This window comes from Anomaloglossus baeobatrachus, chromosome 7, assembly GCF_048569485.1.
Source record: "Anomaloglossus baeobatrachus isolate aAnoBae1 chromosome 7, aAnoBae1.hap1, whole genome shotgun sequence".
NCBI classification, from domain to species: Eukaryota; Metazoa; Chordata; class Amphibia; order Anura; family Aromobatidae; genus Anomaloglossus; species Anomaloglossus baeobatrachus.
This window is the reverse complement of record NC_134359.1, coordinates 272,680,584-272,707,569: the sequence shown is the minus strand read 5'-3', so window position 1 is coordinate 272,707,569 and position 26,986 is coordinate 272,680,584. Positions and strand designations below refer to the sequence as shown.

Below are 26,986 nucleotides of genomic sequence, written 5' to 3'. Positions count from 1 at the left end.
GTATTGGGAGACCCAGACCTTGGGTGTATAGCTTCTGCCTCCGGAGGACACACAAAGTACTACACTAAAAAGTGTAGCTCCTCCCTCCGGGCATATACACCCCCTGGATGACCAAATCTAGCCAGTTTAGTGCAAAAGCTGAAGGAGGACATCCACCCACAAGTAGAGATAGAGTAAAACCCGGAATAACCGGAACCTCTGTCTACAACAACAGCCGGTGAAAAACACACGGAACAAGAACTGCCAACAGGCAACAGGGAGGGTGCTGGGTCTCCCATGTCGGAACTATAAGAAAAAGAATTTACGGTAAGTAAACAAAATTCTCTTTTTCTTCATCGTTCCTTATGGGAGACCCAGACCATGGGACGTCTCAAAGCAGTCCATGGGTGGGAAATAAACAGAAAACTGAGAAGTAGGCGGAGCCTAACTTCACAAATGGGCGACAGCCGCCTGAAGGATGCGTCTGCCCAAGCTCGCATCTGCCGAAGCATGAGCATGCACTTGGTAGTGCTTCGAAAAGGTGTGCAGACTAGACCAAGTGGCAGCCTGACAGACCTGCTGAGCCGTAGCCTGGTGCCTGAAAGCCCAGGAGGCACCGACAGCTCTGGTCGAGTGCGCCTTAATCCCTGGCGGTGGGGGCACCTGAGAACACTGGTAGGCATCGGATATGGCCGACCTAATCCAACGAGCTAGGGTCGGTTTAGAAGCCGAGAGACCCTTGCGCTGACCCGTGGTTAGCATAAAGAGAGAGGTGCACCGCCTAAGAACAGCGGTGCGTGACACATAGATCCGGAGCGCCCGCACCAAATCTAAAGTATGCAACGCTTTCTCAAAGCGATGCACAGGGGCCGGACAAAGGGAAGGCAATGAAATGTCCTGGTTAAGGTGGAAAGGAGACACCACCTTAGGGAGAAAGTCCGGAGCCGGACGGAGAACCACCTTGTCTTGGTGAAAAACCAAAAAGGGTGACTCCGAAGAGAGCGCAGCCAAATCAGAGACTCTCCTGAGAGAAGTTATGGCCACCAGAAAGACCACTTTCTGTGAAAGTCGAAACAAAGAAACCTCCCTAAGAGGCTCAAAGGGGGGTTTCTGTAAGGCCGTGAGGACCAGATTAAGGTCCCAGGGATCCAGAGGCCGCCGATAAGGAGGAATGATGTGAGATGCGCCCTGTATAAAAGGTGCAGATCTGAGCCAGCCGGGCGATACGCCGCTGGAACAACACTGACAGAGCCGAGACCTGTCCCTTGAGGGAATTGAGGGATAGTCCTAGCTGCAGACCGGACTGTAGAAAGGACAGGATGGTCGGCAAGGAAAAAGGCCAAGGGGCGTGGCCGGAAGAGCGACACCAGGACAGGAAAATTCTCCAAGTCCTGTGGTAAATCCTGGCCGAGGAAGACTTCCGAGCCTGAGTCATAGTGGAGATGACCTCGGAAGGAATGCCTGAAGCAGTCAGGATCCAGGACTCAAGAGCCACGCCGTCAATCTGAGAGCCGCAGAATTCTGGCGGAAAAACGGACCTTGTGAGAGAAGGTCTGGGCGGTCCGGGAGATGCCACGGCATGTCTACGGACAGACGGAGCAGGTCTGGGTACCAAGCTCGCCTGGGCCAGTCTGGAGCAATGATTATGACCTGACGGCCCTCCATTCTGATCTTGCGCAGGACTCTGGGCAAGAGAGCTAGAGGGGGAAACACGTACGCCAGACGGAACTGGGACCAATCCTGAACCAGCGCGTCCGCTGCAAAGGCCAGAGGATCGTGGGAGCGAGCCACGTAAACCGGGACCTTGTTGTTGTGCCGGGATGCCATTAGATCCACTTCCGGAGTGCCCCACTTGCGGCAGATCGACCGGAACACTGCCGGATGCAGGGCCCACTCGCCGCTGTCCACGGTTTGACGGCTGAGATAATCTGCCTCCCAGTTTTCCACGCCTGGGATGTGGACTGCGGATATGGTGGACTTGGAGTCCTCCGTCCACTGAAGGATACGTTGAACTTCCAACATTGCTAGGCGGCTGCGAGTCCCGCCCTGGTGATTGATGTAGGCAACTGCTGTCGCGTTGTCTGACTGGACTCGAATGTGCTTGCCCGCCAACAGGTGGTGAAAGGCTACGAGAGCTAGGAGCACAGCTCTGATTTCCAGCACATTGATCGAGAGGGCTGATTCGGACGGAGTGCAAGTGCCCTGTGCTCTGTGGTGGAGAAATACTGCTCCCCAGCCGGATAGACTGGCATCCGTGGTGAGGATCACCCAGGACGGGGCCAGAAAGGAGCGCCCCTGAGACAGAGAGAGGGGCCGAAGCCACCACTGAAGAGAGATCCTGGTCTGTGGCGACAGAGCCACTAGCCTGTGCAAGGAAGAGGTCCGCTTGTCCCAAAAGCGGAGAATGTCCAGCTGCAGAGGACGCAGATGGAACTGGGCAAAGGGAACCGCTTCCATTGACGCCACCATCTGACCCAGCACCTGCATTAGGTGCCTGATGGAATGACGGCGGGGCTTCAACAGAGAACGCATCGCCAGATGGAGGGACTGCTGTTTGACTAAGGGCAGCTTCACAAGTGCCGGCAGAGTCTCGAATTGCATCCCTAGGTACGCAAGTTTCTGGGTCGGGGTCAGAGTGGACTTGGGCAGATTGACAAGCTACCCGAATTGGACTAGAGTGGCGAGAGTGAGCGAGACACTCCGCTGACAGTCTGCACTGGATGGAGCCTTGACAAGAAGGTCGTCCAGGTAAGGAATCACTGCCAACCCCTGGAGGTGCAGAACCGCAACCACTGCTGCCATGACCTTGGTGAATACACGAGGGGCCGTGGCTAACCCGAACGGGAGAGCCACGAATTGGAAATGTTCCTCTCCGATTGCAAAACGTAGCCAACGCTGGTGTGAAACTGCAATTGGCACATGCAGATAGGCATCTCTGATGTCGATGGATGCTAGAAAATCTCCTTGGGTCATTGAGGAAATGACCGATCGCAGAGACTCCATGCGAAAATGCCGCACCTGAACATGCTTGTTGAGAAGCTTGAGATCCAGGATGGGCCGGAAGGAACCGTCCTTTTTGGGGACTAGGAAGAGGTTTGAGTAGAAACCTCTGAACCGTTCCCGGGCGGGAACCGGTACAATTACTCCGTTGGCCTGCAAGGATGCCACGGCCTGAGAGAAGGCGGCGGCTTTGGAGCAGGGGGGAGTGGACAGAAAAAATCTGTTTGGCGGGCTGGAAGAAAATTCTATCCTGTAGCCGTGGGAGATGATATCCCGCACCCACTGATCGGAGACGTGTTGAAACCACACGTCGCCAAAGTGGGAGAGCCTGCCACCGACCAAGGACGTTGCTGGCGCAGCCAGATAGTCAAGAGGAGGCTGCCTTAGTGGCAGCGGCTCCTCCGTTCTTCTGAGGACGCGGCTTCGTGCGGCAGCTGGGTTTTCGATCCTTGGCTGAGTTAGTGGACGAGGCTGAGGGCGTAGAGGAGGACCAGTTAGAGGAACGAAAGGAACGAAACCTCGACTGGTTCCTGCCCTGGACAGGTTTCCTGGTTTTAATTTGTGGCAAGGAAGTACTCTTCCCGCCAGTAGCTTCCTTAATAATTTCATCCAGTTGTTCACCGAACAGCCGGGACCCAGCAAAGGGGAGCCCAGCAAGGTACTTCTTGGAAGAAGCGTCTGCTTTCCACTCTCGAAGCCACAAGATCCTGCGGATCGCGAGGGAATTAGCGGAAGCCACCGCCGTGCGGTGAGAAGCCTCTAGAATGGCAGACATGGCGTAGGATGAAAAAGCCGAAGCCTGGGAAGTTAAGGTAACCATTTCGGGCATAGAGTCCCTGGCGAGGGAATGTATCTCCGCCAGAGAAGCAGAGACTGCCTTAAGAGCCCACACTGCTGCAAAAGACGGGGAGAACGAGGCCCCGCAGCTTCATACACAGATTTGGCCAGAAGGTCAACCTGGCGGTCAGTGGGATCCTTAAGTGAGGTGCCATCAGCCACAGATACAACTGTCCGGGCTGAGATTCTAGACACCGGAGGATCTACCTTTGGTGAATGAGCCCACTCCTTGACCACCTCTGGTGGAAAGGGAAAACGGTCATCAGAACTACGCTTTGGAAAGCGTTTGTCAGGACAGGCCCTGGGCTTGGTCACAGTGGCCTGAAAACTGGAGTGGTTAAAAAAAACATACTCCTAGCTCTCTTAGGTGAGGTAAACTGGTGTTTTTCTACCAGAGAGGCTTGTTCCTCTGACACTGGTGGATTGAGGTTCAGTACGGAAATAATGGACGCAATCAAGTCACTAACATCCGCATCACCTTCAGATAGATCAATGGGGTACATAGAGGTAGCGTCCGAGCCCACAGTAAAGGCATCCTCCTCGCCCTGCAATTCAGCTCGTGAATCAGAGCCGTGGGACAAGGAAGGAGAAGAGTCCCTGCGTCTCCGTTTAGGAGGACGGGGTCCGGGAACAGATGAAAAATCCTCTGTGAGCTCTGCAGAGCGAGTCGGAGCAGCAGAGGCGCCCTGAGAAGGGGGCTGATGCATGGTCAGCAGAGTCCGGGACAGCTGTCCCATGGAGTCGGCAAAGGACTGGGAGATAGCTTTAGAAAACGATGCTACCCAAGCCAGGGGTTCAGCCACCGGGGCCGGAGCAGCCGGAGGGACCACTGGGGAGGCTCCAGGCTGAGGCACCACCATATTAGAGCAGGCATCACAATGTGGATATGTGCTCGGTTAAGCAGAATGAGCTGACATGCAGTGCATATAGAGTAAAGCCTTGCTCCTAGTGAGAGACATGCTGCTGAGGTGGAGGTTCTGCAGTAAAGAATACACTCCTTCAGAATGACCCCCAGAGAGTGTACAAGAAAGGGACCGTTTTGTGTGCCCTCCGGATTCCACAGCTTGGACCCCCAGACAGATGCAGTAGCTGCAGCAGCCAGCGCCGATCAGTGTGTGAACGCTGATAAAATGGCGCCGGAGTGAGGAGGGGGGGGGGCGGGGTTTAGTCCAAGAGCGGGAACCGGAGGGCCAAGGAGAAATACAGGGGAGGGAAACATCTCCTCAGAGAGGAGTGTCCTCCCCTGTGCTGAGCGGCACCGCACTGTCCCCCTGCATGACTGACATGCAGGGGCAGTGAAAACGAAACTAGCCCGCAGCCGGGGCCTAAATTTTCCCATGCGGCCGACGAGCAGGCACCCTCGGCGCGGTTCTCAGGAGTAAACCAGACAACCGGCCGGAAATCACAGCAAAGTGAAATAACACACTCTCCCCACAATAAATGTACAAGGGACCCCTCAATAACATCTCAATACTTAGCTTATGAGACGCAGGGCCAGGTCCCTGAGGGGTGAGCGCTCCGTCCGGCAGGGTCCTGAAAGGGCTGCGGATGGAGACCGGTCTCCTGCAAAGCAGTGAGAACCGTGATGGCTCCCACTTCAAGCCAGAGCCCGAGGGATGGTGAAGGAGCGCGGCATGTAAGGCTCCAGCCTTGTAAAATCAACCTTAACAGCACCACCGACACAGTGGGGTGAGAAGGGACATGCCGGGAGTCCAGCTTGGACCCGCTTTTCTTCCAACTCTTTGAAATCAAAAATCAGATGAGAATGCATGTGTGAGTGACCTCCTGAACACAAAGCATTGAACTGGCTAGATGTGGTCATCCAGGGGGTGTATATGTTCGGAGGGAGGAGCTACACTTTTTAGTGTAGTACTTTGTGTGTCCTCCGGAGGCAGAAGCTATACACCCATGGTCTGGGTCTCCCATAAGGAACGATGAAGAAAAGGCGATAACACAAGGAAACGTTCCTGTACCCTTAGATTCCTGATTAGGGTGATAACATAAGAAATGTTCCTGTTTTCTGACGATTCTGCCCCGTGTGATAATGAGCCCCTAGCACGCAGCTATACTCACATTCATCACAATAGCTGTTTCCACAGCAAGGAATAACGACGGCATCGCTCATCATATCTTTACATATCATACACAGGAGCTCGTCAGGGATGGGGTCTTCCTCCTCTGACGAGGACGACTGGGCCTCGGGAAGAAATGGAGGCTTTTCTTTCTTGCCCATAGCATACGCCACACTGTAATAGAAGGAACGGTTTAATAGTGGTAGCTATGGTAACCTTTAAAATAATTTTGCCCCCCCAAAATAGCGCCATAAGAAGAATATTAGGAAACACCTCCAATTAGAAATGTAGTATAGTTCTGATTAGCTATGTCACTTACCTTATGTGCAGGGAATTGCAGGAGCTTGGGTATCCATGGTTATGACTATGAGCAAGTAAAGAACTGACTAGATGTGTGGTCGTAACTATGGATATTTAAGGTCCTACAATGACCTGCACATGAGATAAGTAATATAGCTAATTAGAAGAACTGTACTACATTTCTAATTGGAGGTATTTGGTAATATCATTACACCTACTACATATTAGGATAGGATCCTAGAGATGGGAATAACCCTTTAAGTTCCACGTCTGGAATTTCAGCTCTGCCTCAACATATCTAGTAGGTGTAAGAATAATATTACCAAATACCTCCAATAAGAAATGAAGAATAGTTCTTCTGATTAGCCATGTGTCTTGCCTAATGTGCAGGGTAGTATAGTTCTTCTGATTAGCCATGTCTCGTACCTCATGTACAGGGCCATTGCAGGACCTTAGGTATCCATGGTTAAGACGACACATATAGTAACAGTTGGTTGATTGTGGTTATAACCATGGCTACCTAAGGTCCTGCAATACCCTGCCAATTAGGTAAGTGACATAGAAATGTAGTATAGTTCTCCTGATTAGCTATGTCACTTACCTCATGTGCAGGGAATTGCAGGACCTTAGGTAGCCATGGTTATGACCACAATCAACCAACTGTTACTATATGTGTCATCGTAACCATGGATACCTAAGGTACTGAAATACCCTGCACATGAGGTAAGTGACATAGCTAATCAGGAGAACTATACTACATTTCTAATTTGAGGTATTTGCTAATATTCTCCTTACGCCTACTACATATTGGGATAGGATCTAAAAAATGGGATTAACCCTTTAAACATGAAATTTACATCCTGTACAGGGGACACTTACGCATCAATGGTTGGTATGGCATATTTTCCAGTGTTTGTAAGCATCGCCCCCCTCATATTGGGATCTTCTACCTCCACCATAAAACTGCGGGGAATCCCTGTGCTCTTTTTTATTCTAGGAGCAGACTCAAAAGTTTTGTCCTGGAGAGAAAAAATAAAAAGCAAAATAAGGCTTAATAGAAAAATGGCACCCGGTGGAAAGCTGCAGTACCATTCATGGCCACTACACAAACTATGGCGCTGTGTGAGATACAATGCATCAAGACCCCAAGGAGCTAATCAGTGGGGTGCAGGGAGTCGAACACCCACCGATCTCAGGATTTATAGGGGGGACGACCGCTGGGAGTTGACGTTTTGCAGCGGTTAACCATTGCTTTTCAGAGGAGAGACTTACCCCATTTGTAGGACAATTCTTGATGTAATGACCGGGCTTTAAACATCGAAAGCAAGTGTATGTTGGAGGCGGAGGCCCCAGAGGTTTCTTCAAGTAGCTAAAGAGAATTAAAAAAAAAAAATGTTATCTCGATCCCCCATAACCTGGTCAGATCGGAGACTGCGGGCGGTCACGACTGCCGTGGACTTACTTGCTCGGGTCATAGTCATGGCCGGACTGAGACATCATTGCTCTGATTTTATCCTCTTCCGAAGCATTGGCTTCAGCCAGATTGGCGGTCTGTCCAACAGGCAATTGTTTGGGGGAGGAGAAAAAATTAGTCAAAACCGAAATGAGGACGCAGAAAGGCCCAAACACATTCAGGCACCCACACATACAACGCTCCTTACTCCTAGAGGATTAGACGCGGGACATCACTATACTCCTGGGGGGGCCCACTGGATAAAGGCAGGAAGGACCAATTAACCCTCACAATGCTGAAGGCCTTCAGCAATGGAAGGGTTAAAATACTTAGGCCATGTTTATACCCGGAATTACTCAAAACTGGAAGAGAATGGTCAACAGCTTGGCATGCAAAAAAAAAAAAAAAAAAAGGCCAAAAAAAAAAAAAAAAAATGGCTGCCAGCGTGAGCCGCATAGGAAGTCTATGCAGATCTCGACCGGCAGAGCAAAAGCAATTATTAAAGGGGTTCAGCCCAGCGGCGTGCGGCAGCGCCCCAATCCTCACCATCAGAAAGTGTGCTAATCTGAGGATCATCCCATAAACTGAAAACAGTATCCAGCCACCATGTGCAAAATCAACGTACGGAAACCAGGTCCTTAATGCAGAAGAGCCATAAATGCGTAGTTTACCGATTTCTAACATTTCTAGTGGTGCCCAATTTATTCCTGTTTGTAAAGTGAAACCCAAACTTAGAAAAATGGGAATAAAAGCCTTAACGTCAGCCTTGAGCAGTCAGTGTTAAAGTGCAAATCCATTTCCCCACCATGTTTTAGGTCTAACATTGTGTGCAGTAGTAGCGTACAGTGTGCTGTATACAGTGAGCGCCCTCCAGTGGTGGCTGCAGGCAGCAAGAATTTTATCACAAAAGGGGTATTGCCATCTTAACAAGAAATCATCAGACAATGACGTTTTATGTTAAATGTAATTCATTATCTCTCTCTCTCTCTCTGTATATAATATACATATCTGTCTCACTATACAAACAGAAAATTGACAATTTTTACAATTTCCATACTGACTACGAGGTCTAAACACTATCTGGGCTTCCTGTTCTGTAAAGATGACTTTTCATTACCATAAACATGAGCGCACACACACAAATATATTATAATATATATTATATATTATATTATATTATAATATATATATATATATATATATATATATATATATATATATATATATATATATATATATATAAAATATATATAAATGTATATAGAAAATATATAAAAATAAATATAGTATATATAAAAATCTGGAAATGTATATAAAAATATATAAATATATATAAAAATATATATATAAAAATGAATTATATAAAATTTATTTTTTCTCTCTATATCACATCACAGTCCAGCATTCACAATAAGATGTCACAGCTCACTTCCTCATGTACAATGACTGATTATATATATTGACATCTTAGGGTATGTGCGCACGTTGCGTACTAGCCCAGCACCGTAAAAGGTGCGCTTCACAGCGCAGCTGAAAAGCTCCGTTCTGAGGCGCATGGTGCCGGCGAGAACGTGCGCTCTGTCTGCAGCTCCTCCCATAGACAGAGCAGGAGCTGCCGGCAAAGCGCACGGAAGAAGTGACATGTCACTTCTTTTTACGCAGTGCTTCGGCAGTAGCCGAAGCGCTGCGTTGTAATATGCCACGTGCGCACGGCCCCTGCACAATCTCCATAGATTGTGCAGGGGACGCAGGACGCATGCAGTTACGCAACGTGCGCACATAGCCTTATTGTGAATGTTGGATTGTGATGTGATATAGAAAAAAAAAAAATTTATATATATATTATATATATATTATATATATATTTATATATATTACAGCATCCAACATTTACAATAAGATGTCACAGCTCCCCTCCTCCTCCTGTGCAATGACTGAGAACAACTGTATCTACAGTAGATAACAGGGTCCACAATTCACAATAGAATGTCACAGCTCACATTCTCACTCTCCTGTATAATGACTGATAATAGCTTTATATACAGTAGAAAACACAGGATCCACCATTCACAATAGGTGAGGTCGCAGCTAACCTTCTCCTGTATGACTGATAACACCTCTATATACAGATAACAGGATCTACCATTAAAATAGAGGATGTCACAGCTTACTTCCTCCCCCTCTATATACAGCAGATTACAGGAACCACCATTAGTGATAGGGGGATGTCACAGCTCAACTCCTACCCTTTATATACAGATTACAGGAATCATTTACAATAGGTGATGTCACAGTTCTCCTATACAATGACGGATAACACCTCTATATACAGCTAACAGGACCTACCATTCACAATATGGGATGTCACAGCTCACCTTTCCCCCTTCTATATACAGTAGATAACAGGATCCACCATTTACAATACGGGATGTCACAACTCACTTCCTTTTCCTCCTGTACAATTTCCTCAGAGAATGGTTTCGATAACACTTCTATACAAATAACCGGAGTCCGTCTATTGCTGATCATATTCACGTGAACACCACAAGTAGGAGTCCAATTTTATACCGAGTGGGCAGTGTGAAAATTCCAATTTTTTAAAAAAAATTTCATATTAAAAATGCATTTAACATAAAATAGGTCATTTTCTGATTGGCACATGTCTGATAGATGCAGGTCCAGAAAGGAAGCCCCGACCTGTCCCGGTGAGGTGGAGATGATACACCGCATCTAGTGGAGGGCTTCTGTAATGACGGACTGAAGGCAGATGGGTCCTCCCTGTTGCGGAGCACGTGGTGGGACCTGCACCTATGAGACCTGCACGGCTTATCCTTACTAAGGTGCCAATATCCCTATAACTGAGAAACAGTTCCCATAGGAATAAAAATACATTAAATAAGCCAATGAGAGTGTTAGATGTGTAGTGATTCATAACGGTAATAAAATAATAAACATGCCATGCCATGACATGTCACCTTGGAATATCATTTTTAGCTAAATACAATAATGCATTGCCTATACTCCTCGCTCGTTACAGTGTTACATTCAGTAATGTATTCAGATTTTGGCAGCATCGCAAAATGATGTTCACAGGTAACCTGCAAAACAATACAACAATGTGCAGCTGCAGAGACCACAAAATGGTAAATGCGCGAGGCCATCACCTAGAATCGAAAGTACAACTCCGAGCCACTTTATAGAAGTCATTAGTGGGTTAACTCAATCGCAGTTCTCCCATATAATATGACAAGAATTGCCCAGTTTATCAATGGGAACCATGCAGGAAAAAATGGTGTGAATCTATTGACTAGTGTATGAGAATGTGCTCCAGGTAACATCACATTTGCACCCATTTTTTATTAATGGATATTGTCAATATAGTGCTTTGCGGGGGGAAAAAAAAAAAAAAGGTACTGCTTACTAAAAATTTGCAGCCGTTCTGGAGACTAACACTTGTTTACAGCTCGTTGCCTGGGATACCGACCACCTCTGCTGTCTACCTTATAAGCACTGCGCTGAAGCTGGCTGAGAGATGGTAGCTTGCTCTAGGCCAGCTTCAAAATAGAGCTTGTAAGCGTTACACATGGCCTGCGTAGTGTCAGTGGTCGGTCTCCTAGGCAACGAGCCGTAAACAAAAAAGTGTAAATCAACAGTAGAATATTTTAGTAAGCAGTAAAGCACTTGTATTTACAAACTGACAAACCTCATTTATGAAGAAGGGAGTAACCCTTTAATGTAGGATAAGAATTGGATGCAGGTTACAGACAACAGAGCGCCGAGGACAGAGTGAATTTTGGGGCTAGTCACATCAGACAACAGATGAGACGTCCTCTGGGGTAGGCAGTAGCATAATGACTTACATTGGTCAGTGTGTGGTGTGTCGTGACCAAACCTACATTTGCCTGCGCCTCTACACATAGAAGATGAAAGTCAGTGGCGTTGGACAACCATGTGATGTGTATGGGGACCCCTCACTGTTAACCTTGTGTGGCGTAGTCTTCCTATAACACATGAATACTAAGTATGGGGTAGATGGGAGAGAGCTGCAAGCTAGCAAACATGTAAGGGAAGTGGAAGTTCCCGCTTTAACACTAGAAGTCCCAGAAATTTCGAGCTCCATAGGGTTCCAATGGTAGAAATGTTAAATGACCCCTCTCTGGGACTTCTAGTGTTAACACTAGAAGTCCCAGAGAGGGGTCATTTAACATTTCTACCATTGGAACTCTATGGAGCTCGAAATTTCTGGGACTTCTAGTATTAAAGGGGTTAACTTCCACTTACCACAAATATGTATTTGCACACCCAGTCTAAATGCTGCCGTTCCCCTGAATCAGACGTAGTTTTTCTTTTATTTCTACGCCTCTCTGTTCCAGAGATAATGCCTTCTTTTTCACATACACAAAATAGGCGTGGCCCTAAGACTCCCGCAAAGAAGTCAGGACCACACCCAGTTGGCTAACAAGACTAGATTTATATACAGGGAAGAGGAGGTCATATCTCAGGAACGCAGGGGCACAGGAACACAAGAAAAACATCACTGGAATCAGAAGAACAGCGGCATTTACACCACGTGGGGAGGAGGAGTTTGGGGGACGAAAAAAAAACAATTAAAATTTGTGACCGTTCCTTTTTAAAGCACCTATGGATTTTGTTAGTGGATTTATTAGGGGTTGCCAGTTGAGCTACCTAGTAATGAATTCTGTAAAGTGGCTCAAAAAAATAAAATTAATTGAAGACGGATTCCTGTAGCCTCTCCACATTATAAATGATCGTACAAACTTTCCATCACTTTGGGATATTTTTTTTTTTTTTATAACAGGTATAAACATGGACTAGCTCCCAGCGACTTGATGGGGTGGACTGGTTTAGTGGCTGGTCATGGCGGCCCGTGGCTATGGGTTCGTATGGCCCGTTCCATTGGCAGCGTCACACAGCGGATGGGCTCTGCACTCACTCACAAAACAAGCAAACTGTTCAATTGTTTTTTATTACAATCGATAAAAAAATTGTACATTTACGGGTCATGACCGTTCAACATGAGGCCATTTTTTTTATGCATCATCATACATATATTTACCATAAAAAATAAGTCATAAGCATAATACAAGGATCACAGATTATAAGCGCAAAAACCAAATTACAAAAATAGCCGCCAATTAGTAAAAATTAAAGATGGAGGATTGACGTGTATTCCAGTAATGACAATTCTAGCACTCCACAGTAAGACACGAGGAACCAGAGATGGCGAACGTCCCATCATAGCTCAAGAAAGGGGTAAAGTCCGGCAGTGCCCAACGCCAAACCATATTCTCTTCCTCGGAGGAAAGTCTTCAAAGCTCAGAAAAATAAGGAGTATAAAAATATTCAAAAAAATATTTAAAAAAAATGCAAAAAAGGCCGATATCTTCGTGTGAAGAACACTTCGGATTCTTCTCCGTTGGTTATATCGTATTTGACAAATATATATATTTTTTAAACGCAAAATAAAAAAACCTGGACCGTTTTACACAAGGAAATTCCATATAACACAAAATGACAAAGGCTGTAAAATCAAGTGATCAGTAATATATATATATATACATATACCTTAGCAAGCTGGGCCAGAGATATAGATGCAGAAGCGTCATCAATCTGTTTATGGAAAATTAAAAACGTTCAAATATTAAAAAACAAAAAAAGAAAAAAAAAACCAAAACATTCAATGAAAGCAAAAAAAAAAAAAAGTTTTACAGCAATAGGTTACCGTGAATATTCACATAGGAACGCAATGGCATACAGTGATTAAATATATCAGATTATAGGAACAATTCCAAAATAAAAAAAAATGACTTTTTTTACATATTTGAACCTCCGTTGCACAGAAAATAAACTTATAAATGTCAGATGTATTTCTATTAATCATACACGGAAAGAGATAACACTGCCTGCAGGTGTAGGTACATTGGGTGTATGTGACAGGGATGTTGTTTTAGAAGGCATATGGTTGTATAGGCGCCTCTCACCCTATAGAAATACCTTTGTAGAGATATGATGTGCCCGTTTTGAGAAATGGAAAGTAAAAGCTACCGTATATGCAAATCAGGCTGGATGTGCATTGGGGCATGTCAGTCAACAGGGGGGGCGCGAGTGTCAGTGCATGTGCACCAACATGCCCCCAGTGAACCAACACGCCCCTCCAGTGCACCTCCAGCCTGATTTCAATAGGCTACTACTTTAGATTTCTCGTGACTAATAGATTCTGCCCCCTACCCAAAAATATATTTGGTTGTGAGACAAGCTTCTACACAGTCCTAACACTACCATGTGTAGAAAGTTTGATTTAATAGAGCACAAATTCAGAGATTTCAACCTTTATTTAGAAATAATCTACTTTATATCAGATAAAGAAAAAGTTGTAAAAAAAAAATAAATAAAAAAAGTTGTACTCAGCAAGGACGGTTTTATATATTTTATTAGGGTGTAGCTTTGACCAAGCCAAAAGAAAAGCAAAAAAAAAAAAAAAACCCAAAACAAAAAACAGCATCTAGATGTATTGGTTGGGATTAGGCCTGAAGATGAAACGGGCCATTGGTGTATATATATATTATATATATATATATATATATATATATATATATATATATATTGGGACAGTGACTTCTATCAATTGCAGCTCGGCCGCACATCCATGGATGTGTGCAAGAATGGACAGCAATTACATAAAAATATATTGGTAGGGAAAACAAAAAAAAAAAAAACAAAAACGACAACTAGAATACTACATGTTGCAGTGTTTTATTTTTTTTTTTTTTAACCTTCCTTCCACCGCCCCCCCCCTCCAAGTAGACCATGTGAAAACTGGTTGTGTAGACTAGAAAATAGGCTACATGAACTGAAAATACTAGTCTGACCAAGGCTTTTAATTGTTCCATGAACAAAAAAAAAAAAAAATGAAATAAAAAAAATAAATTAAAAATAATTTCTACAAGGCACTAGAGAAAATTTGTCAAAACTACCGTTTTTATCAGGATTATCCAATAACTGATGTTTGGGGGCAAATGGATAGAAGAATCGTTGGATGTCATTGAGGATAAGTTGCTGCAACAAGTCTGAAAGCGGCTTATTACCTCCTCCAATCAATATGGCTAAGCATGGACCGATCAGACCACATCGCTTAATAGGGGCTATAATATGCTTGTGTGATGAATGTAGTGTCATGTAATGCAATCATCTCGGGGAATCTTCCTGCTTCATCTGCCATTTACTCACAATAACAATTCCTCCTGCTGCGAGTGCCATAAAGCAAACCGTCCACCCAGCCTCGGACCAGACTCGCAGTGGGAGCAATTCTGCCATTGAGGGTATATGACGGAATTCATGTGAAGGCTCATCCGTATGGACAGTGCCACCCCAGGCGCGAGCCGTGCCAAGACAGCATCCTTTAAGGGGAGGAAAGTCTCCTCGGATATTAAGAAACATGCCCCAATTTAAAAGGCTCATACATGGAGCTGTAATGTGCAGGTGCCCATAGCGTGATGATCCAGTCTACACATGTAAATGTGATAAGCCCCTTTGGTGGAGCTGCTACAGGCAAGGATGGGTTCACAAGAGGTGCTGACAAATTTGCTTACATTGCCATCTGATTTTGTGCAAGCAGGTCTAATATTAAAAGGGTTTGTCCCATCATAACATCACCGGGTCATAGCACAAGTGACAAGTTGATGATCGATCACAAAGAGGCAGCAGTGCCTGTCTATGGGACCGACAGCGAGCGCTGCCGTCTATAACTGTGCCGCCATATGTGCTCTGGGCACAAGGACTGATCGGAACAGTAGACAGCATCAGGTTTTATGATGCCCTATATGAGGGTACTAATATAGAGTCACTTATTTTTAACTGTAATTTTGATAGTCAGCTCTACTATTCCTCCATATCCGTAAGCTCTGGTTAGCCAGAACTGCCGTTGGGATTGCCCCTGGCTACAATAGAAGGGCTATCCAGGATGCATTAAAGTGACTGTCGGCACAGAATAACTGTTCAAACCAAGCACAGGCACTCTGTGCACCATGACGGAGCCAAATATTTAAGTGCACCTTCCCTATATCTCCACTTCCCACCTCTTTGACAGCTATAGCTTCATACAGCCAGAGAAGGGTGGAGATAGATGGAAAACAAGCAGGTGGGAAGGTGCACCTAAATACTTAGCTTCGCCATGGTGCACCGAGCACATGTGCTTGGTTTGAACAGTCATTCTCTGCTGACAGTTACTGATATGAAGGATTACACAGCACAAGCTCATCATTAGGACAAGTACGGGCGGCTATAGATGGCTGGACAATCTGGAAATAAAGTCATGTGACCTTCGGATCAGCAGGATTTGCACTCTGCGGTTTCAGCTGCCGATCAAAATTACAGCAACGAGCCCAATGAGTGATACACTGTTAGTATCTGACCCACTTTACATTACCCACATATGGGGCAATATATAAACCTGGTGATCAATCAATTTAAAGCGCACCAATCACCAGGATTTAACTATATAAACTAAAGCCAGCGCTATACAGGCACCATCATGCTGATGCTATACACACACCTTTAGTGGTCAGCTCAGATGTATAGGTTTTAAAATACAAGTAAAAAGCTTGTAAAATGAAGTTTTTGGTATTCATAGTGATTGCTGCCCCCCCTGCCTGACCGTCCTACCCCCATTTATGTTAATTCCATTATAGAAGGTTGTAGCCATCAATCATGGTGGCTGAAAGGACCTTGCTGATGTCATACCTATGTGACCAGAAGGGGCGGGGCCTCAACCAACAGAAAAATAATGTTACTTCCTGGTATCAGCTATGTTGGCTAAGGCCCGCCCCTTCTGGTCACATGGCTTTGACATCAACAAGGTCCTTCAAGCCAGCATGATTTATAGCCACAACCATTAGTAAACCGCCAATATATTTAGCATAAATAATAGATAGGGGGAGGAACAGGCAGGGGGGGTGGGAATCACTATCAAACCCCACCCCAGCTATTAGCTGCTGTCAATCAAAAAACTGTTCATTTTACAAGTTTTACTTGCTTGTGGTTCAAAACCTATACATCCGAGCTGACAACTAAAGTTATGTATAGAATCAGACTGATGTGCCAGTATAGCACTGGCTTTAGTTTATATAGGAAAATCCTGGTGATTGGTGCGCTTTAGAGACATACATCATAATTGGCATATATTTAAATAAAAATAAAAAAAAGATTGGTCTCCATTCCAGCGCGTCTGAAACCGTCCCACAATCAATGACCGTGCGGACACCGGCCCGGAGTCCGCTGATGACGACGTGCCCGATGTGGTTGTCACAGTAAATCATTAGCAGAAACAATGGAAGAAAACAAGGACAGAATCGCTGCAGTTACTCTCAAGACATTCCAGGAACACAAATGGCTAAAACAATAGTAATTTTTATTTTTTTTTCTTTATAAAACATGTGACTCATTAAATACACATGCTAACAAAAAAGAAAACTTAAAATGAAAAAAGTAGGGAACAGAACTGCATAGGAACCGTCATATACAATAACCACTCAGGTCAACAGGTTAAATCAATGGCAAAACTGGGACAAAAAAAATAAAAAATTACAAATAACGTTTCTTAATACTATATCATAAAAGCAATACAAATATAGACTTGTATTGTGAGGACCATCAGGATTAAACATACAGAAGTCATCAGAAATATGCAGAGACCTGAGAGGGAAGGACTAGGAATTCAGCTGTACAGACACTGGTTATATACACTGTAGTGGAGCAGGTGCACTATATCGGGGTTATGGCCTGGACTGACGGCTCTAACTTGGGGTATCCAGGTGATCGTCACACAGCTGGACTCTAGGCATCCATTAAAGGGGTCTTCTACACGGTGTTCTGGATTGAACGGATGACATGCCTACCGGCTACAGCATTGAAGGAGCGCAGGGACACAGAGCTCTGCCGGATCTAGAGATTGCAAGCTTGTAAGCACTGCACTCCTGGCCTAGGGAACCAGCCACTTCTTACAGATTGCAGAGGTGACTTGTAACTATGGCAACAACCATAAACTATAAATAAAAATACTTCCCGTTCTTGAAAATGTAAAGGATTTTTAATAAGCGGTATACTAAAGAGTTGCTTAATTTTAGCAAAAAAAAAAAAAAAAAAAAAAAAAAAAAAAAAAAGACGTCCCCTTTAAGTAGGACATAATATACTGAGGCCATATGAAACCCCAATGGCCCAAGTAGAAAAAAAAAAATTAAATATTGCAACATGAAAAGTCTTGGTGACTTTGAAAGCACAATGTGGCACCGCGAGGGATTTACGTATGGAAAGGATATTGTTCCTTCCAATATCCAATTGATACAATGTATAGTTGCGGCATTTATGCCCCCCCTCCCCCCACAGACTGGCTAGCCAATACTGGCCAACCATCTGATTTATATGGGGGGCTGCCAACCCCTCCCTGACAGGACGACACTAGGGCATGGCAGTGGAAGAGCCAGAGATAGCAACCCTTTACTACTCTCTCCCCACTGAAAACAGTGTTTTAATCAATAGTGGAGAGTAATTTACCTGTCTCTTCACTAGGAGGTTTGGGGGCACAACTGTCCCCCCTGCAGCCCAATGAATAACATCCTGACCTCTCATTTCGTACATGATTTCCCCCCCCCTCCAATTGTGCATAACATCAGAACAAGCACCGCAGGACTCTGAAGAAACCCAGATCTAGTTTGCTGGTCATTAAAAAAAGAACTATCCAGATTTTGTAAAGAAAGCAGGATTATTTTTCCCAAGTGCCACAATTGTAATTTTGCAACTCAGCCCTATTCACTTCAATGGAGCAGAGCTCCAACATCGGGTAAAACCCATAGACAGGCGGTGTTTTGTTTTTTTTTTGTTTTTATTTTTTTTTTTTTTACACAAAGTTGCTATGTTTTCTAATTTTGCTCTCGTTTATTTGTTTTTGGTATCAGAGTAATCAGTATCTGGGAACAGCAAACTGCGGCAGATTAAAAGGAGCAAAATTAACAGATAAGAAAATAAGCAAAAAAGGTTTGGACACATCTTCCTATTAATGGAGTGAGTGCTCCAGTGACTATTACATATCCACGGGATAAATAACGTCAGTGGGGATCTGACCCCAGCAGAGCAGAGTGAGGCATTTTTATCCCCATTAGAACGGACAGTAGGGCCCACTGTGTTCATTCCCTGTGGGGCTGCCGAGGGTTGCACTTGGCTTTCACCATAGAGAATGAATGGGTCAGATATGGGAACTGCTCTCCATTTTGCCCATCACTGCAAGTCCCACCTGTCCGACCCCCACTAAAGTTATCACCCACCCTGTATATAGGTGATACTGCATCTTCACTGGACAACCCTTACACCCCATTACATTCCAGGTGACCAAAACTGACAAAAGGTCAATGGCAAGGAGCATTAGGAAATTACAGCTGCTAATGAGGGTGTCCACGCCAGGATAACGACAATCATCAAGGGTCAGAGATTGTCCACCTATAGATCTCCATAATTCCCAGGAGAATGCTGATGACTGAGCTGAAGGCAAACTGGTTATTAAGGACAAGTCTACAGTTGGCGTCTCTGGCATGGGTTGTGACTAGTATCTCAGCCATTGAATCCCATCGCTCCCCATCTCTGTAGTGTGATAACACATTTACACAGAGAATAAGAGGAATTATCAGCTCTGTGATGCACAATCTGTGTAAGAAAAACTCACATTATGGTGCATGTGAGAACTGGTTTGGTTTAACGGGCTTTAGCCTCCCAAGACCTGAGAAACTAATCTATAAAAATCCAATTTTAATCAATTTGATATGCAAAAGGTGTCCTCTCTACAGCCTTGCTTTTCATAGGTCTTTAAAAGGGGATTGTCCAGTACTCAGACAAGCCCTTCTCAATTCAGGTTTCCACCGTGTAAAACAGCATATACTTCTGGTGCTGTTCCAGCAGTGTGGTCACAAGATTATTGCGTTACGTGATCCCTGCGAGTCTGTGACCACTTTGATCTCCCCGCCTTTCCACATCTCACATGTGACTTGCCCGAAGGGGGGGGATGGCGATGCGGAAGTAGTAATTGTGCGATGTAACAATCTCACAGGATTCCCGAGAGGGATCATGACAACACCGCTGGAACAGCGCCAGAAATGTGTTTTAGGGTACTTTCACACTTGTGTTTTCCTTCCGTTACAATCCGCCCTTATGGAAAACAGCGGAATCCGTTAACGGATTCCGCTGTTTCCCATAGACTTGTATGGGTGACGGATTGTGCCAAAAGGACCTGCGTTGCTTCCGCTGGGCGACGCTCCGTTGCTTCCGCCCAGCAGGAGGAACGCAGCATGTAACGTTGTTTTGAGCAGCGGAATCCTTAGGATTTCACTGCGCATGCGCTTTTTTTTTTAAATCAAAAACTTTATTTTGTCTCGCAGTGGCCGAACGTTCAGCTGAGCGCTCGCCCATCGGCATGCCCGGCCACCGGCAAGTGACAGCGCTCAGCCGAGCGCTCGCCCGCCGGCATGCCCGGCAAGTGACAGCGCTCGCCCGCCGGCATGCCCGGCCGCCGGCAAGTGACAGCGCTCAGCTGAGCGCTCGCCCGCCGGCATGCCCGGCCGCCGGCAAGTGACAGCGCTCAGCTGAGCGCTCGCCCGCCGGCATGCCCGGCCGCCGGCAAGTGACAGCGCTCAGCTGAGCGCTCGCCCGCCGGCATGCCCGGCCGCCGGCAAGTGACAGCGCTCAGCTGAGCCACCGACCGCCAGCTATTGAGAGCGATCAGCTGATCGTTCACAATAGTCTGCTGCCGGTAAAACTGTAAAGAAAAAAAATTAAAAAAAAAAAAACAAAAAAAAAAACCAGCTTTCCGTTGTTTTGTACAATCCGTAGCATCCATTGTGCCACTATATGCAACGCATCCGTTGCATCCGTAACACAACGCAATGCTACGGAAGCCGTCCAACCCAAGTGTGAAACTAGCCTTACAAGCGGGAAACAGATTGGGAAGGGAGAAGTCCGAGTAGAGATCAACACCATTAAACGTCTCTAATGGCAACATTTCCAGTTTTAAAACCTACGTAAACTAAAGCCAGTGCTATACTGGTACTATTGTGGAGGTGGCCTGAGCTGTAGCCTGTTTGTTCAAACATAATAAGAATATCTGTGTATATAAATAATCAAAATGTAGATGTAGTTGCATAATTATCTGTGTCTATGTAGCCATCGCATAGACCCATAATATAATTCTAAGCTGTATAGTCAAGAAGGGGTTACCAAGGATAAGTGAACAGATGTACAAATAATGGAAGTTTTCTAAAGATGAGTAAAAGTGTTATAAGTAGTGTTCACACAGAAAGAATGTACAAAGAACAAAGATGTGTTTTACAATATGCTGAGAGAAATTGAGGAGTGGAACACTCCCTTAAACTCTGTTTTATTTTCAAGGCCGAAGGGGCCTTCTGTATAATTAAGTTTTTTTCCCCAAATACACGAGTTAGTTGGTGACGCTGGCTCAATGAGAGAACATGTCTGTGTGGTCATTGTCTGATTCATTAATATCGGCACTGATATACAGCTAATACGGCACCGGCCTCTGCATATCCCAAATGAAGATACCATTAGCTATCTTTACCCAAAATCTCTACCTTGACACTATCATGCTGATTCTATACATACCTTTAGTTGTGAGATCGAAGGTATAGTTTCTGAAATGCAGGCAAGTGAAGTCTGTGAAATGCACTGTTATTTGATTGATAGGTGCAGCAGAATATCTAATAGGCGTGTCAGGTTTTGCTAGTTATTCCCACCCGTGTCTGTTGGCTGTCCTTCCTACCCGTCTCTTATTACAAGTGGAGGAAGGAAGGACAGGCAGCAGACAGGGGAGGGAATAACTATCAAAACCCGACCCACCTAGTAGCTGCTATCAAACAACAGTGCATTAAACAAACTTTACTTGCCTATATTTCAGAATCTATACATCCGATCTCACAACTAAAGGTATGGATAGAATCAGCATGATAGTGCAAGTATAGCACTGGCTTTAGGTTATATAGGAAAATCCTGGTGGTTGGTCCTCTCTAAATACTGTTTGCAAGAGAAAACCAAATAAGTCAAGACTGCTAAGTCCATGTACAAGTGAAAGCTCTGCAGTCATTCTATACAGTTTGGGAATTGCAGCTGGCGGCACAATAATTATCTGCAGGCCTCTGTTCACACTGATAAGTCAACAGATTTGAGGCTAGACTAGGGCTGCATGCCTTATTGGGACCTGATTGTGTTTACTCAGCCACAAGTGGTATCCTATCCCCCCCTTCCCAAAAGAAAGTTTCCAAATCCAGAATATTTAGATTAAAGCTCTATTTTTGGGGGGCAGCAAATCTGTTTATCCAAGATGGGAAGGGGAAAAAAAAAAAAAAAAAGAAGTGTAACCCTTTCAGCCTCTGGGCATTTTCTGTTTTGTGTTTTTTTGCTCTCCTTCTTCCGAGAGCCGTAACTTTTTTATTTTTCCGTCAATCTTGCCATATGAGGGCTTGTTTTTTGCAGGACGAGTTGTACTTTTAAATGAAACCATAAGTTTTACCATATAGTGTACTGGAAAACAGCAAAAAAAATTCCAAGTGTGGAAAAACTGAAGAAAAAAAAAGTGATGGCACAATAGTTTTTGGGATATTTTATTCACCATGTTCACTATATGGTAAAACTGATGTGTGGGTGTGACGCCTGAGGTCGGTGCGAGTTTGTAGACAAACATGTATAGGTTTACTTGTATCTAAGGGGTTACAAAAATTCACAAGTTTGTAAAAAAAAAACAAAACACGTTTTGTGCCATTTTCCGAAACCCGTAGCGCTCTCATTTTTCGGGATCTATGGCTCAGTGGCTGCTTATTTTTAGCGTCTCGAGCTGACGTTTTTAATGGTACCATTTTTGCGCAGATGCTACGTTTTGATCGCCTGTTATTGCATTTTGTGCAAAACTTGCAACGACCAACAAACGTAATTTTTGGCGTTTGGAATTTTTTTTGCCGCTACGCAGTTTACTGATCAGATTAATTGATTTTATATTTTGATAGATCGGGCATTTCTGAACGTGGCAATACCAAATGTGTATATATTATTTTTTTTTTTAACGCTTTAATTTTCAATGGGACAAAGGGGGATGATTTGAACGTAGGTTTTTTTTACTTTTTTTATTTTACTAGTACCCTTAGGGGACTACATGGATCAGCAATCCGATCGCTCTGCCATATCTTCAGATCACAGTTAGAGAGCTCAGATCTGCAGATATGGTGCTTTACTCTCAATGCTGGCACTGAGAGAAATTGACTCATGTTAGCTACAGGCGTCATCACATGATCCTGTGCTACCCATGGCAACCACCAGAAGTCACGTGATCACGCATGTGACTTCCGGTGGGGGGGGGGCGGCGGTAAGTAAAAGTAATGGCCGCGTGCATATAGATCTTGCTGCCAGATTTTGTCAGCGAGATGTAAGTGGTTAAAAGTTGCGGGTGGAACAGGATTCCACTTGTAACTTGCAGGCACACATGTCAGCTGTTTATGATCGTGACAATCCATGACGTACCCAGTACGTCATGGGTCGTTAAGGGGTTAAAGATCGTAGAACCTTTAAGTTTCTGCAAATAGGGCAAAAGGAGGGGAAGCGATGAAGGATCGATCGCTCTGCTCCCTGCACCTTGCGCCCATTCAGCATACTGATCAGATATGCAGAGCGAGAAGAAAGCTGTGACACGTGCCAGGACCACAGTCCATGGGGGGGCTAATAGAAATCAGTGCAAATGTTACCCTGTACTATGTGACCTGGTTCATACTCCTAACTAGAACAAGCTGCTGTTATCTGAAACAGTCAGTCAATGCAATTATCACAACCATCACGTCCTGCACTACTGTACACGGCTGTGGGGGGGGGGAGCCTGTTTTGTCCTTGGCAAAAAAAAATAAATAAATTAGGCTACACAGAAGAGACCACGCTTTATCCCTACACGCAGATCACTGACCAACAAGAGCAATGTAATTTATACATATATGCATGTTGCATTATCAAGACAGGAAAACAACGCTTTTCAGTGTCGGGTAAAGATTGAGTGTAAACGTGGAATATTAATAGTCACACGGCAACAGGAACATTTCATATAAAAGGCAATTCATGAGTATGCAGCATTAAACATACAAACGTGAGGGCAGTATATAAACAATCCTTTGCAAAAATGTCATTTTTATACTCTGCAAAAACACTACAAATCACATGGAATACTTTATTGCAGTTAACAGTACAAATACGGTAATAGTAGAAAAAAAATAAAGCTTAAAAAAAACCCCCACAACAGAACATGACATCATGTTCACAAAAGTGACCGATCACACAGACGGCACGAGGTCCTGCGTGACAGGAGGGCGCTGAGCATTCAATATGAAATACAGTGGCACTTTAACACAAAGTGCTCGGCGGTGGATCAAATACATAGTATTCACAATTTGCAAGTTTAACAGAACCGCAATGGAAGGGGAAATAACCAGCGGGTCAGAGCCCGCAGCATAAAAAGGCTGAAGAAAAAGAGGTATAAGAAAAAAAAGGGGATTGTGGGGTTACATACTGATTTCGACGGTCCACTCACTGGCTCAGCGCGACTTCTGGAAGGCAAATGGGGAGAAAAGGAAAAAGCAAATTAGCATTTAGAAAGACATTTCAGACACTTTAAAGCACCACTCCAGAGTGTGTTTAATTCTAAGCCCCCCGTCACATACTCTCTCCGTCTGGTAGCTTTACCTTTTACCGATGCTGTTTTGGTCTCGCTGCTCCATCTTGTAACGGGAACTTCAGAGATCAAAAGTTACAACATAAGCACTCACTGCAAGTCTATGAGAGCCAGAACAAGGCTCTCATAGACTTGTATTGTGCTGTGACCTCCGTTGCTCCATAAAACACTGGAGCCGTTGGAAGGTCACAAATCACAGGAAACCCAACTGCAGCGATAGAAGGTGAAGCCGCCAGAAGGAGAATATAAAAAGACAGGGGCAGGGGGATGAAAAAAAACAAAAAAAAACAAAATCCCGCTTAAGTGGGGCTATAAAAGCGGCATGGTCTTCAAGTAGGAGTGTGAATGGAGCGTAAAGTTACAAATCATGATAAATCGTATGCTCTATTCATCTCTATGAAACAGAAGCTGCTCTGGACCCCACTAGCAATCGACATTTCAAGTTTTTGTACCTTTTCCAGTGTCCACCAAAGTCCCAACAGATTTTGGTCCTGCAAAAGTAACTCCTTGCTTGATGAGGCACGCAGCCAAAAAAATATTTAAAAAGTAATGTCAGGATCTGCCCTCCTACGCCATTCACACGACCTGCCAGTACCACCATGGTACACTGCTGAGAGTCACCGGATGCAATGTTTCATTGTAATATCATAATCTTCACCATGTGACTAAGGCTAGGGTCACATTTCCGTCAATTTCTATCAGTCACAATCCGCGGCTCTGGAAAACAACGGAATCAGTTTGGCGGATTCCGTTGTTCCCATAGACTTGTATGAGCGGCGGATTGTGACTGATGATGCTGCGTTGCATCCTCCGCCCGACTGATCAGTTGTGGAATGACTGACCGCCGGGCGGGAGGAACGCAGCCTGTAACGTTTTTTCAGCAGCGCAATCCGTAGGATTTTGCTGCGCATGCTCTCTCTCTGGCTCCCTGCACACGTAACCAAGGTAAATATCGGGTAACCAAGCAAAGTGCTTTGCTTAGTTACCCGATATTTACCCTGGCTACGTGTGCAGGGGGCCCGACACTTCCCGACTCTGCCTCGCCCCCTCCCGCACTCCGCATGTACACACGCACACACACTCACCTGTCCCCAGTCATGCAGTCACCGGCACCGAGGTCCTCAGCGCCATGGCCCCACTTGGCTCCAACCACCCCGCACTCCGCCCCCATTCTCGACGGCCGAACGATCAGCTGATCACCCGGCGGTCGGCTCCTGTGAGTGATCGCTCTCATTAGCCGGCCGCCGGGAGATCATCTGTTCGCTCTCAAAAGCCAGCCGGCTATTGTGAATGATCAGCTGATCGTTCTCTCTTTTACAACGGAGTCAGACAATGAATTCTATTCTTGTCATCCGTTGTACAATGCATCAGTCACAAGCGTCAAGCAACGCATGTGACTGATGCAAAACAACGGAAATGTGAACCTAGCCCAATTATGTAGTGGAGCCGCCGGCCTAAAGCGATGTACACAGCATTTAGGAAAACAATGAGAGGCTGTTCTACGTGTACCCTGCAGAAGTCATTACTCAACTACATTTCTGTACAAAATTGCGATCACAGTACAGCACTTACATGACATATGTTTTGGTTGCAGTTTTTACTCCTCCAATTGGGATTCTTCGTACAATGACAGACGAGTTCTTGGGAATAAGAGCAGTTTCATCTGTGTACTCTACAGGGCGAATAAAAAGACGTCAGACATGGAGGCCGAGGCGCACAGGTAAGATTTTATGAACTATAAGAAATGACTAATGCTCAATTGTCCAGGACCTGGTTCACCAATATCAGATAGCTGGGGTCTGATAACGGGGTCCCCCACCATCAAACACAGCACCATACACTCTTGGGTATCGCAGCTCGGTGCGCATTGAAGTGAATGACCGATGAGCTGTAATTCCTGAGAACAACCACTACACAGTGTATGGCGCTGTGCTCGTTCAGCTCGATGAGCAGAACCTTGTATATGCGCTGATCGGTGGGGAGGGGCAGGCTCTCTCCGATCAGAAATACCCTAGATCTAAAATAAGATTAGGTCATCAATATCTAAGTTTTGGACAAGCCTTTATTCTCCATGACTGTGCACCATTTAAAACAAATAAAAGTCAAAAGCTATGTGACCCCCAGGAGACAGGCAGTCCTTGCCGGAGGAGAGAATGTGCTTATATTCTCATAGGTGCCAATTTGGCATTTAAGGGGTTCTCGAATAGTTGGAGGCGCCCTTTAATCTGTAGAGCAATGTACACAGCTACTGTAACAACACCTCAACATGTTACACAGAGAACAACCAAAACACTGACAAATTTGATACCATTTTCTTGGCAGAAAGACTAAGCACACAGCGTTCTTCATTTTTAACCAGATGATCAAGGGTTTAGTAAGCCTGAAAGCCTCAGCAGATGCTTCCCTGCCATCACCATAGCTAGCTAAAGAAGTCTGGGTTTTTTTTTTTTTAAAGTGGTTCTCCAGGCTAAAACAAAGTGTCAATCTGTAGCTTACAAAAAACGCAGGAAGATCTAATCGGCACTTGACCACGAAGAGAAAAAAAAAAAAAAAAAAAATATGTCCAAGTGT

At 45.0% G+C, this 26,986-nt stretch overlaps 1 protein-coding gene across 2 annotated transcripts in view; it reads right to left on the bottom strand.

Moving 5' to 3' along the window:
- RBBP6 (RB binding protein 6, ubiquitin ligase) overlaps positions 1 to 26,986 on the bottom strand; it is a 65,560-nt gene that overhangs the window by 28,832 nt on the left and 9,742 nt on the right. For both annotated transcript variants that reach the window (XM_075318133.1, XM_075318134.1), the window contains exons 2-8: positions 25,988 to 26,087; positions 24,254 to 24,290; positions 13,228 to 13,272; positions 7,651 to 7,739; positions 7,461 to 7,557; positions 7,068 to 7,207; positions 5,890 to 6,062 (exon numbers count right to left, since the gene is read on the bottom strand). In XM_075318133.1, coding sequence (XP_075174248.1) covers positions 5,890 to 6,062; positions 7,068 to 7,207; positions 7,461 to 7,557; positions 7,651 to 7,739; positions 13,228 to 13,272; positions 24,254 to 24,290; positions 25,988 to 26,087 — 681 coding nt within the window. The remainder of the gene's footprint in view (positions 1 to 5,889; positions 6,063 to 7,067; positions 7,208 to 7,460; positions 7,558 to 7,650; positions 7,740 to 13,227; positions 13,273 to 24,253; positions 24,291 to 25,987; positions 26,088 to 26,986) is intronic.